This window comes from Chenopodium album, chromosome 14 (assembly GCF_948465745.1).
Source record: "Chenopodium album chromosome 14, dcCheAlbu1.1, whole genome shotgun sequence".
NCBI lineage: Eukaryota > Viridiplantae > Streptophyta > Magnoliopsida > Caryophyllales > Amaranthaceae > Chenopodium > Chenopodium album.
The window spans coordinates 48,285,169-48,299,300 of record NC_137847.1 but is presented as its reverse complement, the minus strand read 5'-3'; the positions used below and the strand labels follow the sequence as shown (position 1 = coordinate 48,299,300).

The 14,132-nt window shown below is 30.4% G+C and overlaps 1 protein-coding gene across 1 annotated transcript; it reads left to right on the top strand.

Moving 5' to 3' along the window:
- Positions 1–7,034: 7,034 nt before the first annotated feature.
- On the top strand, positions 7,035–9,465 carry LOC145579396 (uncharacterized). The gene is made up of 2 exons (XM_081636641.1): positions 7,035–7,292; positions 9,070–9,465. The coding sequence occupies exons 1-2, from the start codon at positions 7,158–7,160 to the stop codon at positions 9,448–9,450; spliced, it is 516 nt and encodes a 171-aa protein (XP_081492767.1). The 5' UTR covers positions 7,035–7,157; the 3' UTR covers positions 9,451–9,465.
- The last annotated feature ends 4,667 nt before the right edge of the window (positions 9,466–14,132 follow it).

The window sequence follows — 14,132 nt, the reverse complement described above, 5'->3', positions numbered from 1 at the left end:
AACATGGAAGAATTTAATAAGCCTGATGTTCAGGCCTTGGGAACGTTACGTGTTTATGAGGACGCCACAGGAACAAGTTCAGGACCACCCCTGGTTTCAATCAAGTCTACTTAGGTAAGCTACAACAACCTTGGGGTCTGGTAACTTCAATACAGGATTGTATTCTTCGGGTGGATGGTTCTTGGGACAAGCGGAGAGGACGTTATGGTATAGGGTGGACAGTGACTTTGGGGGATAATGTGGAAGTGGAGGGTGGGGGTGATTTTGGTGCAGGTGTTTCGGCTATACATGCGGAGGCTACAACAGTTTTGGAAGCGATCAAGTGGGGAATTCATAAGCAGTTTACAAAGATTTTGATTTTCTCAAATTCTGAAAATCTTATTTCAATTTTGAGACAAACGAGTCAAGGAGACATCAACCTTCATTGGATGTTTATGGAAATAAGAAATTTGGGAAAACAACTTGATTACTGCAATAATCTCAAGGTTCATAGGGAGCAAGTTCAAGGTGCTTATCGGATTGCTAATACTTGTAGGACTGGTTTAGTTAAATTCTCGTCTGTTTTATAATTTATTTTGTTTGTTTTGCTGTTGTCAAAAAAAAAAAAGATGAATCCATCGACCACTTGTTTTTGGAATGCAACAAATCTTCCTCTATTTGGATTCACCCGTTTACCACCACTTGGTTGGATTGCTCCCTTCTCACAATGTGCTTAATTGATACCGTTTATTTTCTCAAATAGTTGGTGTCCACTCAAAGAACTTTTTTTTTCTTAATATGGAGTATTTGGGAAGAACATAATGCTATCATTTTCCAAAATGATAGCTTTGATCCAACCAGGATTTACCACCGAGAGCTCTTTGCGTTCAATGAGTTGCAATAAAGAAGCCTAATCGATACCTTTTCCTCATCTGGATCTCCAATTGGGAGATCCACCCCTTATTTTATCCTTCTCCGATCCAGCAACAACGGCAGCAACATCATCACCACCAACCACCCTTTATCCTGGTTGCTTGGGAGCCCCCTCCACCTCAATTTTTCAAACTTAACTTTGATGGACCGGTCCGCAACAACTCAGCAGCAGTAGGTGTTATTATCAAAGACTACAAAGGTTCTCTCATTACAGCAGCAACTTATAATTAATCTCGGGAATACAAAGGTTTTCGTCACCGAAGTATTAGCTCTTTATAAAGGCATACTTTTGGCTCTTCAACAGGGTATCCACGACATCCAAATTGAATGCAATAACTTGCTAGTTATCAAGGCAAACATTGGAAAATGGCATCCCCCATGGAAAATACAAAATATCATTGAAGACATGCCTATCCTCTTGTCAAACCTCAACAACTGGACAATTAGATATGTTTATAGGGAAGCAAATCGTGCAGCAGATTCGATAGCTAACGTAGGACATTTAGTAGTATATTCCATAATGGTAATCAATGATTGTACTAGTTCAAGTCTAACTCCTATTTTTCAAATCGACACTTAGGAGTTCCCCTCATGAGTAGGGTCTCCTAATGTTTCTTTCTTCTTACCTTAAAAAAAAAAAAGAAAGAAAAAAGAAAAGAGATAGAGAGAGGGAGATTTTCTTATAACTTCCATTCTCTTCCTTTTTTATCAACTTTGATACCACTTTTCAAACCAAACATGAGAAGAGTCATTTCTTTTTCTTCTTCCCTCCACCAAATCCACTCTACCAAAAAAGCCTAATATTGATTTATTTTACTCATTCAATTTATTAATCCCTCCACTCTACCAAACATTGCAATGTAGTGGACAAACATAGATTAAGATATGTTATATAGGGATCAAATAAAGGGTTTAATAATATAAATTATAGTTTACCTAGCTATGTAAATTTAATTGTTAATTTCAAAGAGTAATAATGGAAAATAAGTTTAACAAGCGCATTTTATTCACATATATTTACTTACTAGATCTTGTTAAATCTTATTAAAACTAATATGAACTTACTATGACTAATCTAAACTTATCACACCTTATTAGAATTTATTTTAGTTGTAAATTGAACTTAGGTCGTCCTTATTATAAATCTTTTTTAGATTAATATGACATTCTTTTTCCTGAATTTATCATATTCAAAGTTATCTAAAATTAGTTTTTCTAAATTAAGTAGATATAAGATGAACCAAGTGGGGCCTAAGTGATGTTAATTAAACTACGGAGAGAGAATTGAAACATGTAATTTGGGTACATAGGTCAAAATAAATTATTATTTTTTAAAAAACAATGTGGATCGTTTTCCAAATAAGGTTTGTTGAAATATCCTAAATTGTTTGAAAATACTAGCTTAGTATTAGGGCTTATTCTCTTCTCTCGTCCTCCTTTCCTCTCTATTCTAGGGTGTTCTAATTTTTTGACAGTTTAGGCCAGATTTAGTCAAATTTCTTCGGAATTTAGACTATTTTCAACCCTTTTCCCTTAATTTTCTTTAGTTTTGCATTTTAGGTTTTCAATAAATCTACACAAGTACTGTGGATGTCCGCCCATCTCCCTATGGTGGAATGTCTCCCTATGATGGAGTCGTTAGTTTTTTTTAGTTTAGTTGATTGTTTTTGTTTAGGGTTCTTTTCTATGTTAGGGTTTATCAAAAATGTGATTGATCATTTGCCTTATCAGTTCATTGGTAAATATTTGTTCAAGATCGCAACGGTTGTCGAATTTTCAGATACATTCAAGTGAATCAGATGAAAATCATCACTACTACAAAAAGCCCCTATCGAGCCGCCTGTAAATGACCTAACGAGTCGCCTTAAAGGCGACTTCACGGCCACTGACACAATAGCTTCCAACTTTAGGAGTCGCCTCTGAGACGACTTGATATCTTTTATATAAGTCGCCTATTAGTTGTTGAACGACTTTATATGTTAAGATATCGTGTCGCTTGTATTGAAAGAGGCAACTCCACAGGTTGATCTATTGTGTCGCTTGTGTTGAAAGAGGCGACACATAAAAAATCAACATGTTTTTCCAACTGTTTTTATTAGCTCATATAATGTCACTATTTATGCTACTTAGCATGCTTGATCTCTGGTTCTTTGCCTGGAAGGTTGAAGTTCTTGCCATTATGTCAAAGTCATCACTTTATATCTATATATATATATATATATATATATATATATATATATATATATATATATATATATATATATATGAGATTGTAACTATTTTAAATAAATTGTAACAATCAACCTAACAAGTCTGACTTTTAGAGTCACTTGTATATAATGTGCAACTTGTAAACCTATCGGGTCGCCTCATACTTATTTGGAGACTTGTTAAGTTGGGGTTAAAATCAACAAAGCATCTAACAAGTCACCTAATATACATGAGGTAACTTGATAGGTTTACAAGTCGCACCATATATGCATGTGACTCTACAACCCGACTTACCCGGTGGCTTAAATTAAATTTTCAAAGTCACCTGTATATAAGGTGCGACTTATAAACCTATTGAGTCGGCTTATACGTATTAGGCGACTAATTAGGTGATAGTCATAACTAACAAAACTCACCTATTGAGTCTCCTAATATGTATAAGGTGACTCGACAGGTTTTCGAGTCGCACCTTATGTACAGATGACTTTGAAAACCTAATTTAAACCATCAAATAAGTCGGGTTATAGTGTCGCGTGCATATATGGAGCGACTTGTTAACCTATCCAGTCGCCTCTTATATATTAGGTAACTCATTAGATGCTTTGTTGATTTTAACCCCAACTTAACAAGTCGCCTAATAAGTATGAGGCGACTCGATAAGTTTATAAGTCGCACCTTATGTACGAGTGCCTCTAAAAGTTTGACTAATTAGGGGTTTTTCGTAGTAGTGCATCTTTATAGCTACAACAAATTATTAGACCATATATCTGAAAAGATTGTATATTCCATCGACGTGTGCGAGAGATGTACCACAGTATAAGATCTATTCAATAATTGTAACTCTGATGAATAAAACCCTTATTTAATTCAATTTTATGTATTTGTTAATTTACATTTCATTTATATATGTCGTATGGCTTTTTATTAATGAATTGATTTATTTTAAATTTTTAAAAAAAAACTTATTTGAAAGAGAAAAATGTGGTGATTAAGGGCCTGTTCACTTCAGCTTAATTTTAGTTTAGTTCAATTCAACTCCAATCAGTTTACTTCAGTTCAGTTCAATTCAGCTCCAATTAGTTCAGTTCAGTTCAGTTCAGCTCCTAATTTCCTTCTCTCATAAACTATTCATTTCAGCTCTATTCAGTTCAGTTCAGTTTAGTTCAGTTTAGCTCCATTCAGTTCAGTTTAGTTCAGTTCAGCTCAGTTTAGTAAATGTGAACATGCCCTAACTATAAAACAAGAGGATTATAAGTTGGTATATAGTTTGGATGTATTTGGTGAAATGCTAAAAGATGTAGCTGATTGTGTTGGCTATTCTAAATGATTGTATTAACTATTTTGACTAACTGATTGTATATAAAAGCGTTTATTAATTAGTTGATTGCTTAAACTCGTTTGAGTTTGCAAAATGACCAATAAGCTAATTGAGGAGGTAGGTAGTTGAGATAGGGCTTTAGATTAATTGGAGGTACTCCATATAAGTGTACGTAACGTAATTTCACCATAAGATATTAAGTAAGCTAATGAAAAAGCTCCTAAAATGAGTTTTTTTTTATATATATATATATATATATTTATTTATTTATTTATTTATTTATTTGAAATAAAACTTATTTAGTAATATAAGTTCTTTGAATCATCAGCTAGATAGTTCTCCATCATCAAATACTCTAAATTAGCTTATTTAGTAGTTTATAAACTAATATTAGTCAAATAAGCTAATTTTTCCAATAAGCTTAATTTCTCCAAAAAAAAAAAAAAAAAAAAAAAAAAAAAAAAAAAAAAACTCCAGTAAATAAGCATAAAGAAATGATGAATAATAAAGGACTTTCTTTTAGATCAGATCGACGGAGTAATATAAAAATCAGACGAGATATTAGAGATGGAAAAAATAAAGTATCTCATCACTATTATTGTACCCACAAGAATTGTATGAAGAACAAGTAGATTAAGATATTGAAATGAGGACCTTGATATGATTCCAAAATTAAAAAGGAAGGGTATAGAACTATAGATCGATATAGGTTAAGGACTACTTTTGGAGCTATACAATAGATATTTTTCCTCTTCGCTCCCACACGCCCATGCGGTGCCTCCTATTATTTAACAACATCCAATTCATGTAAGCCAAATTCATATAATTTGGTAGTGTACCACACTTAATTGCATTTGTTTAAGTGATAAGAAATCTAAGGATTCTACAGTTCTACTCAGAATTTTAAAGTATGACGAGTAATAACAAGTCATGATACTAGCTAACAAGATTAATGAGATTTATGGCATTGCCTAAATATTTGGAATTAGAATATACTAGTTTTGTATCCCGTGCGATGCCCGGGTTATTTATTGAATTTTAAAATTAAAATTATTATCTAATATATATATATATATATATTATTAGAATTTTCTACTCGTAGATTAATAATCAATTGACAATCATACTTATCCGTTTATGGGTGTTTTATGGATTAATAATCAATTAACAATCTAAAAAAATTAGAAGTAACAATGTACAACTAAAAAGAACGGATGTCTAAAGCCGTGATAGATCTTTTTTCAATTTCTCTGAACATCTAGGGAAAATTCTAAATCAAAGTTTTATTAAAAATAAAACTGTAAAATAACTTTTTTTTTTTCCTACAAATCTATTCAAATTTTATTGAAAATAAAACTCTAAGATATTTTTTTATCCTATTCTACAAAAAAGATATTCAAATAAATCCTACGTGGCATATTAATTATTAATTGTTGCCTACGTGGTGCGACACTCGACGAAAAGTTGGAACGTCAAGTGTCGCTGTCTCATGACCTGACTACAAATTTAGCTTTATATATTAGTTATATGATATGATTTTTAGCCTATTATTATAGCCTTAAGCTCAAATAATTGTTACCCCCACTTTGAAGATTTCCACAATTCAAAAATAACAAATTGAGGAGGTACAGTAAACACACTTTAGTACTTGTTGGTCTATTGACTATTTGTTACATCTCTATTGTATAAAGTATGCACAAAAAGACATGACACAACATGATAAGACAAACCACGTTAAGTAAATAAAACTTAGCTTTGGTATGCAAGTATGAGATAGTGTCACGATGTTACGTGGGCATAATTAGGCCATGTCTAGGCCGTCCTTTAGAAAATATCAACTTTATTTTGGGGGGGAGGGGGAATAGAAAATATCAACTTAACTCATAACAAGCGAGTTCATTCACAATCATATCTAAACACACACATGATCACCTCTACTTTGTTATTAATTCAAAAGTTGGTCATCTTAACCCCTACTAGAAAGTTGGGCATCATTCTTAGGCACAAACTTATTTTTTAAATTGTCTTAGGGAAACAAACAAGCAAGTCGGTCTATCTGAGTTTAGCGAAACTTCGAGTGAATCCAGATAATATTAAGATTAATCACTCAAAACATAAATTAGTTTATAAATACAAGCTTTTACAAGTAAGACGGTACATAAAAGAGGTACCCAATTCTTATAATTAAATAGTATTTTTTTTTTTTGTAAGTTTCTTAAAAAAATATTCCAAATATAAAGTAACAAAAACAAAGGATTTATTTCTCATTATATTGAGCTTAACCTTATTTATCTACACACATGATGGGCTCGAGATATTACACAACGTTGCTGCCACTCTATAAGCTCCATGGCCTCCATCCAACCTCAAGATAAAAGAAAGAAAACAATACAAAAATAAATAATTAGAGTAAATTAAAATCAACCATTCACATAATCACATTTGTCAAATGCTCAGTCCTCTAGCCTCAACAATCTGACACGTGGCAATATCCCAATTTTTGTGGCATGCAATTGGCTTGCCGACTTGCCTATTGCAACCTTTTTCTACGTGACTACGTGCAACTACAAATCCTCTATTATTTATAGCCAACACCATCGATCTTCAACTTTACCAAACAAATTATTTACTTCTCTTGTAAAAATAGTTTGAATTGAAATCTTATCTTATACATAGAAAGTATAGTGAAGCTAAGTTTTAAGCTAAAAATATAACAATGGCTTCGTCTATGTTTGTGGTGAATAATAGCTTTTCTAAGGTCTCAAGTGTAGGTTTACCTCCTCAAGTTACTAGTCTTTGCCCTAACAAAGTCTCACGAGTTTGCTTCCCTTCTGTCTCTCGATTTAACACGGTAATTCACGTTTATTTACCATGCAAATATTACTTATAAAAAGTATATGTATTACATAACTTAACTTCGAATTATTTTTTATGTATTGATTACATAGATAGACAAACAATTTTACCATAAAAAAATCATTAAAAGGTCTTGGACATTCATATGTTGTTGAGCTTAAAGTCAATTTTGTATACTTTGTCTTGTAATACATTACACTACAAAAACAAAAGCTTTTTAGCAACTAAGTTTGGCAACAGATTTTTAAAACGTTGCTAAATAGCAACTGTTATAACTTTTTTCATTGCAGAATTAAAAGCGAATTTTATGCTTTAGTTTTTTAATAATTAATGGCTATATGTTTTTAATTTGTTGCTGTTTAAAACAAATTGTCTTACTACTTGTTACTAGATGACATCATATTTTTCTCTTGTTGCCATATAGTAACAAAATATAGCAACAAATAATTTATTTGTATTTATTTAAAAACAAACAAAGGCAATGAATTTTTGAATTTTTCCATTAGAAACAAGTCGTCTAAACTATTGTTGCTAGATGATAATGCATTTTTTTTATTTGTTGCCATTGGAAACAAGTTGTGGTACATTTAGTTGTTAATTTATTTGTAAGCCACTTTTTGCTATTAAGTATTAAATTATTTGAAGACACTCTTCTTATTATTTGTTGCTATAATGACATCAAATAGAGACGGATTTCAATTTCGCCTTTAATTTAGAGACGGATTTTTTATTTCGTCCCTAATTTAGAGACAATTTTTTCAATTTTGTCTCTAATATTTCGTTCACTTATTATAAATTATATACATAGAAGTAAACAAATAGTACTTGGTATAGTTGGTAAGAGTTTCACCATGTGACTTTGAGGTCACAAGTTCGACTCCTACCAACTGCGATTCTTGAGACTGGGGATTCAAAGATCCTTACTTGCAAAGTCGAGCCGAGTTGACCCGAGTGAGGTTTCGGATTGGTAAAGGCCGGGATTGGGTTTTTGTCTCGTAGTGTTGATAGCAACCAATATTTATGATTTGTTGCTATTTTTATGAACCAACTTTAATAATTTGTTGCTATTTTTAGGAACCAACATTAATAATTTGTTGCTATTTTAGGAACTAACATTAATAGTTTGTTGCTACTTTTAGCAACAACCAATAGTAATCTGTTGCCAAAGTTGGCAACGAATGCACCAAAAACAACAACCATCATGGAAATTATATTTAAATGAATGCAATATTACAACAAAATTATTTTGCAACTAGTAGCCAAAATCCCATGGCAACAAGCCTTTTAGCAACAATAGATTTTTGTTTCCAACCCGTTGCTAAATAGAGTTGGCAACGAATTTTTGGTGAATAGCAACAAATTTTAGTTGATTCTATATTGACTTAATTTTGTAGTGTTATTTATTCACTTATAATATGTGTACATAAGTGTTACAGTATTATTCATTTATAATACGTAGTAGGTTACTTGTATTTCTTAGTGTTTGATTTTGATTTTTGAATGTTTTATTTATTTGATTTTTTTATTTTCTTTTATTTTGACAACTTTATTTTTTATTTTAATGTGGTTAGTTCTTGCTTATAATTCGTTGATTTCAAATTTAAGGCTTAATTGGAACTAGATAATAAACAAGTCTAGCTAAGTTCTTAATTTCTTATCGTGCTAATGACATTTATTTTTCATTTTTGAGCTTAAAATATCTACACTAATTTTAGTGTCTAGAGACTTACTAGTAATAATATAAACTAACACTTACTATTTTGTGGTTTTAGAATAAATTTCCTAGAGTATGTGCTGGGGGAGACGAAGAGATCAAGAAGTACACAGAAATAAAGCAACAAGCCAAAGAAACCATCGACAACGTTATAGAGGGCACCAAACAAAATGCCGAAAAGACCGAGGATTGGGTAAGTAAGGGAGTGGCCGACGTCAAGGAAAAGACCGAGGGTGCGGCGGAATGGGCATCCGATAAGGCGAAAGAAGGGGCCGATAGCATCGGAGACACCTTGAAAGAGGCAAAATCAAAGAACGAGGAATCGGCAGAATGGGTAGCCGATAAGGCCAAGGAAGGGTTTGAGCAAGTCGGAGACAACTTGAAAGATGCAAAGGAAAAGACCAAAGAAGCCTTGCAAGATGCATTAGACAAAAATTAAAATATACGAAGTACTACGTTACATGTAATACTTCTAGCTAGGGAAGATCTTAATCTTAATTGTTCTAAAGCAACAATAAGAAGACTCTTTTGAATACAACAAGAAGGAATTAGATTTCGAAGTAGGATATTATATTGTTGATCCAAAAATTTTCACTTCTCATTCATGTATGATAGAATATTGTCAAAGATTTGGACTCTTTAAACTCTTTTGCAACACTATTTTATTTTTATTTTTTTTAGGGAATTTTGCAACACTACTTAGTAAAGGTATCGCGGGAAAAAAAATCTTGTGTAGGCAAACCTTTTTACGAACAAATTACTCCGTCCCTCGTGTTGTTTTCATGGTCAACTTAGCCATGAATTTTCATCAATCTATAAAATTTACTCCATAAATATGTGGTTTAAGACGCATCTTAATTAGAGAGTGGAGACTGGAAAAAGTGATATATGGAGCTAAGTAGTCTTTAAGGAATGAATGGAGCAATCATCTATATAAAATTACTAGTTTTGTGCCCCGTGCGATGCTCGGATTATTTATTGAATTTTAAGATAAATTTTTAGCCTATATATCAAATTTTAAAATATATCATTGATACAAAATTAGTTAGGAATTGATGTGCTTTTGTGACGATTAGTAAGCATGTAATGACTAATAATAATATTGGTGGAAATGTTCGATTTAATACAGTAAAAATTAAAAATTAGCTAAAAATAAATTAAATAAAATAAATGTTCAAAACTCGTTGGGTTGACTCGAACCCAAAATTTTGGGCAAGGGCTGAACATTTCTTGACCTGTAACCTGAAGAGACTCAATCCGAGATGACTCATGACCTGACCCTAATTGACAGGTCTACGTAGTAATAAAATTCTATTAGATTGTGAAGTATATTATTTTAACCGATTAGTATATATTATAAAGGTATGTTTTACGTTTTGAACTATTTCCTTCGCTCCAAAAAATATTATGATATAAAAAATAAATTTATATGATTTTTTTTACAATTATAATCTAATAATTTTTTTGAATAAAATTATAATTCAATTTGTACATCTGAAATATTGGTATTTTATCGAAAATAAAACTCTAAACTAACAATTTTATTCTAAAATTATATCCAAATAGAATTATAAACTAACTTTTTTTTTATTTATGAAGTCAATTTAAATCTTTCCAACGTGGTGCAACACTTGGCTTGGCGAAAAGTTAGAATGCCAAGTGTCGTCGTCTCGTGGCCTGGCTAAAAGTTTAGCTTTATATATTAGTTATATGATATCTTCCCAAAACACATTAGTAACCCAAATTTAATAGACTATGCAAGTGTACAATCTAATAAGATTATCTTTATTAGGTAAGTGAAGGGGAGAGTATGTGGTGTCCACCTAAAATGACCACAACACCCCTATTCCTTTATAATTGAAAAAGATAATTAAAATAAAAGAAATAAAAAAAGAAAAAATTAATCAATTAGCAAAAAAAGAAAAGATTAATCAATCAGTAAATAAAAAGGAAAGATTAATCAATCAGCAACTAAAAAAAGAAAGATTAATCAATCAACAAATAAAAAGGAATAATTAATCAATCAACAAATAAAAGGAATAATTAATCAATTAGAAAATAAAAAGGAAAGATTAATCAATTAGCAAATATAAAGGAAAGATTAATCAATCAGCAAATAAAATGGAAAGATTAATCAATTGGCAAATAAAAAAGGAAAGATTAATCAATCAACAAATAAAAAAGAATAATTAATCAATCAACAAATTAAAAGGAATAATTAATTAATCAATCAACCAATTAAAAGGAATAATTAATCAATTAGAAAATTAAAAGGAAAGATTAATCAATTAGAAAATAAAAAGGAAAGATTAATTAATTAGCAAATAAAAAGGAAAGATTAATTAATTAGCAAATAAAAAGGAAAGATTAATCAATTAGAAAATAAAAAGGAAAGATTGATCAATCAAAAAATAAAAAGAAAAGATTAATTAATCAGCAAATAAAAAGGAAAGATTAATCAATTAGAAAATAAAAAGGAATGATTAATCAATCAAAAAATAAAAAGGAAAAATTAATAAATAACAACTTAAAAGGAATATTAATTAATTAGAAAATAAAAGGAAAATATTAATTAATTAGCAAATAAAAAGGAAATATTAATACATTAGCAAATAAAAATGAAAGATTAATTAATCAACAAATAAAAAGGAAAGATTAATCAATCAACAAAGAATTAAATAATACGGGGTATAAAAATCAATTACTTAAATTAAGTGCAAAAATAAATAAATTACATTATTTGTTTTATGTCTATAATCAATCAATTAATACTCCTTCCGCTCTTAAATAATTGACACAATTATATATATATATATTTGACGGATTTTTTTTTTTGAAAGCGTCTACTTCTCTTATATAATTATATGGAGCATTATTAATTTATTTTTCAATTAATAAAATAAGATTATAAAAAAAAAAGGGAATAAAATAAAAGAAATGCAAATAAAATAAAATACTACTCTCTCCATTTTTAAATATTTGCTCCACTTTTCATTTTCGGCCGTTTTTAAATAGTTGCTCTTTTTCTTTATTTAGAAATCTTTAACAATATTCAATTCATTTTCTCTCAACTAGTAGACCTAACTTAAATCATATTTTATTAATTTTATATTCTGTCTTCCAATTATCTCAACTACTTTTGGTTTTTACAATCATTTTATTCTTTCACCTACCTCACTACCAAATTCCGCGTAGGGAGAAATAGAGAAAATATTTAAAAATAGAGAGAGTATTCAAGTTACATTCCTTAATTTTTATACGTATCGGCCATTATTGCTGTTGATTTTTTTTTTAATACGGAATAAATAATTTCTCAAAACATCCACGCATTGCGTGCATATACTGCTAGTACATACTGCGACAATTACGTTTTTTTTTGGGACAAGAGGAAAAGGGATTTTATTAAAAAAAAATATAGCAAAATGACACTTACATATAATTTTTAAGAAATCAAGAATTTCAACACAAGTACATAACACCTTCAAACTAAAAACATCATAAATTTGATCAACAATCGTCTTAACAAAAAACGTCATTTGAAGTAATAAAGTACAATGTGTGAGTTATTTCAAAAAAAAAAAAAAAGTAAAATATTTGAGTTAGCACTAATTCAGCTTGAAATTCATTGATGATGCGTAGTCGTTTGATTGAAAATACTCCTGTGGTCCTCTGGATTCTTTAGGGGATTATGAGACCCTAGATCTTCAATTAACGTCATACAAACAAAAAAAGAAAATAAGCACAAGAGGAAAATCATCATTTCAAGGATGATATGTATTTGTTAAAAGCAATTAAAAGGGTTTTGGGGCTTACCACTGGTAAAAACGCTGATGAAAGCCCCTACAAAGATTCAAAACTGAGACCAAGAGAAAAAGATATGGTAGAGATGGAGAGAAAAGGGAGAAGAGAAGGAAACCTTTAAAAAAAAAAAAAAAAAAAAAAAAGGGAATGGAGGGTACGGTAGGAAAAACCCTTTCAAAGGAGAAACCCTAGAAGAAACCAAGAAAAAACCTCCCAAGGAGAAAACCTAGAGGGAACCGTAACACCCGTTAAGTAACTTATTCTTATAACTACCGAACTACGTATGTTACTAATGTACAAAGTTGTGGTCAAATAATTTTTATTTTTAAAAATACATATACATGCCTTAGTACTAAATACTCCTATTTTTGAAAAAACCTAACGCTCCTTCTCTTTCCTCCTCTCTTTCTTTTTTCTAGGGTTTTTAAAATTTTTTGGCCATTTAAGTCGGAAATAATCTAATTTCTTTGAAAATTAGACTATTTTTTAACACTTTTGCCCTTATTTTTCTTTAGTTTTGCAATTTAATTAGATTTCAATTAATAATCTACACGAATAGTGTAGATGTTTGTCCATCTCCCTATGATGGAGTCGTTAGTTTTCGTTAGTTTAGTTGTTTGTTTTTGTTTAGGGTTCTTTTGTGTGTTAGGGTTTATTAAAAAGATAATCATCTTTTGCCCTATTATCAGTTTGTTGGTAAAGATTTGTTTGGGATTGCAATGTTGTAAAATCTTCAACGTTCAAGTAAATCAGATGAAAATCAAACTTATAACTACAACAAATCGTTAGACCGTCTCTCCGAAAAGACTGTATGTATTACTGTGTAAGATCTATTCAATGATTGTAGCTTTGATGAAGGAAACTCTTATTTGATTCAATTTTATGTATTTGTTAATTTAGATTTCATTTTTAGATGTCGTATGACTTTTGATTAATAAATTGATTTTTTTTTTTTTAAAAAAAAAAAAATGCTTTTTGAATTTACGACACAATTGCATGTTTTTATTGGGCCGAACCATCTTATCCTTGGGCCTTAAAAATGTACACGTAAGTGGGCCTAGAGATTCAACAGGCTCCAACCTCAAGAAAAAGAAAACCATGCAAAAATAAAATAAACCATTCCATTCATATGTGTTGACTGCTTAAGCCCCTTATCCTCAACAATCCAACACGTGCCAAATTCCAACTTAACGTGGCATACAAATAACATGCCACCTTTTCTTTCCTCTTACAATCTCAAACCCTTTATAGTTAACATATCATCATCTTAAATTTCTTCAACCAATTATTTACAATTAGTATTACACCGATAACAAAAAA

Coding starts and splice junctions, on each gene's coding strand:
- LOC145579396 (XM_081636641.1), top strand. CDS start 7,158: ATGGCTTCGTCTATGTTTGTGGTGAATAATAGCTTTTCTAAGGTCTCA. Junction 7,293..9,069: donor CTGTCTCTCGATTTAACACG/GTAATTCACGTT, acceptor TTGTGGTTTTAG/AATAAATTTCCTAGAGTATG.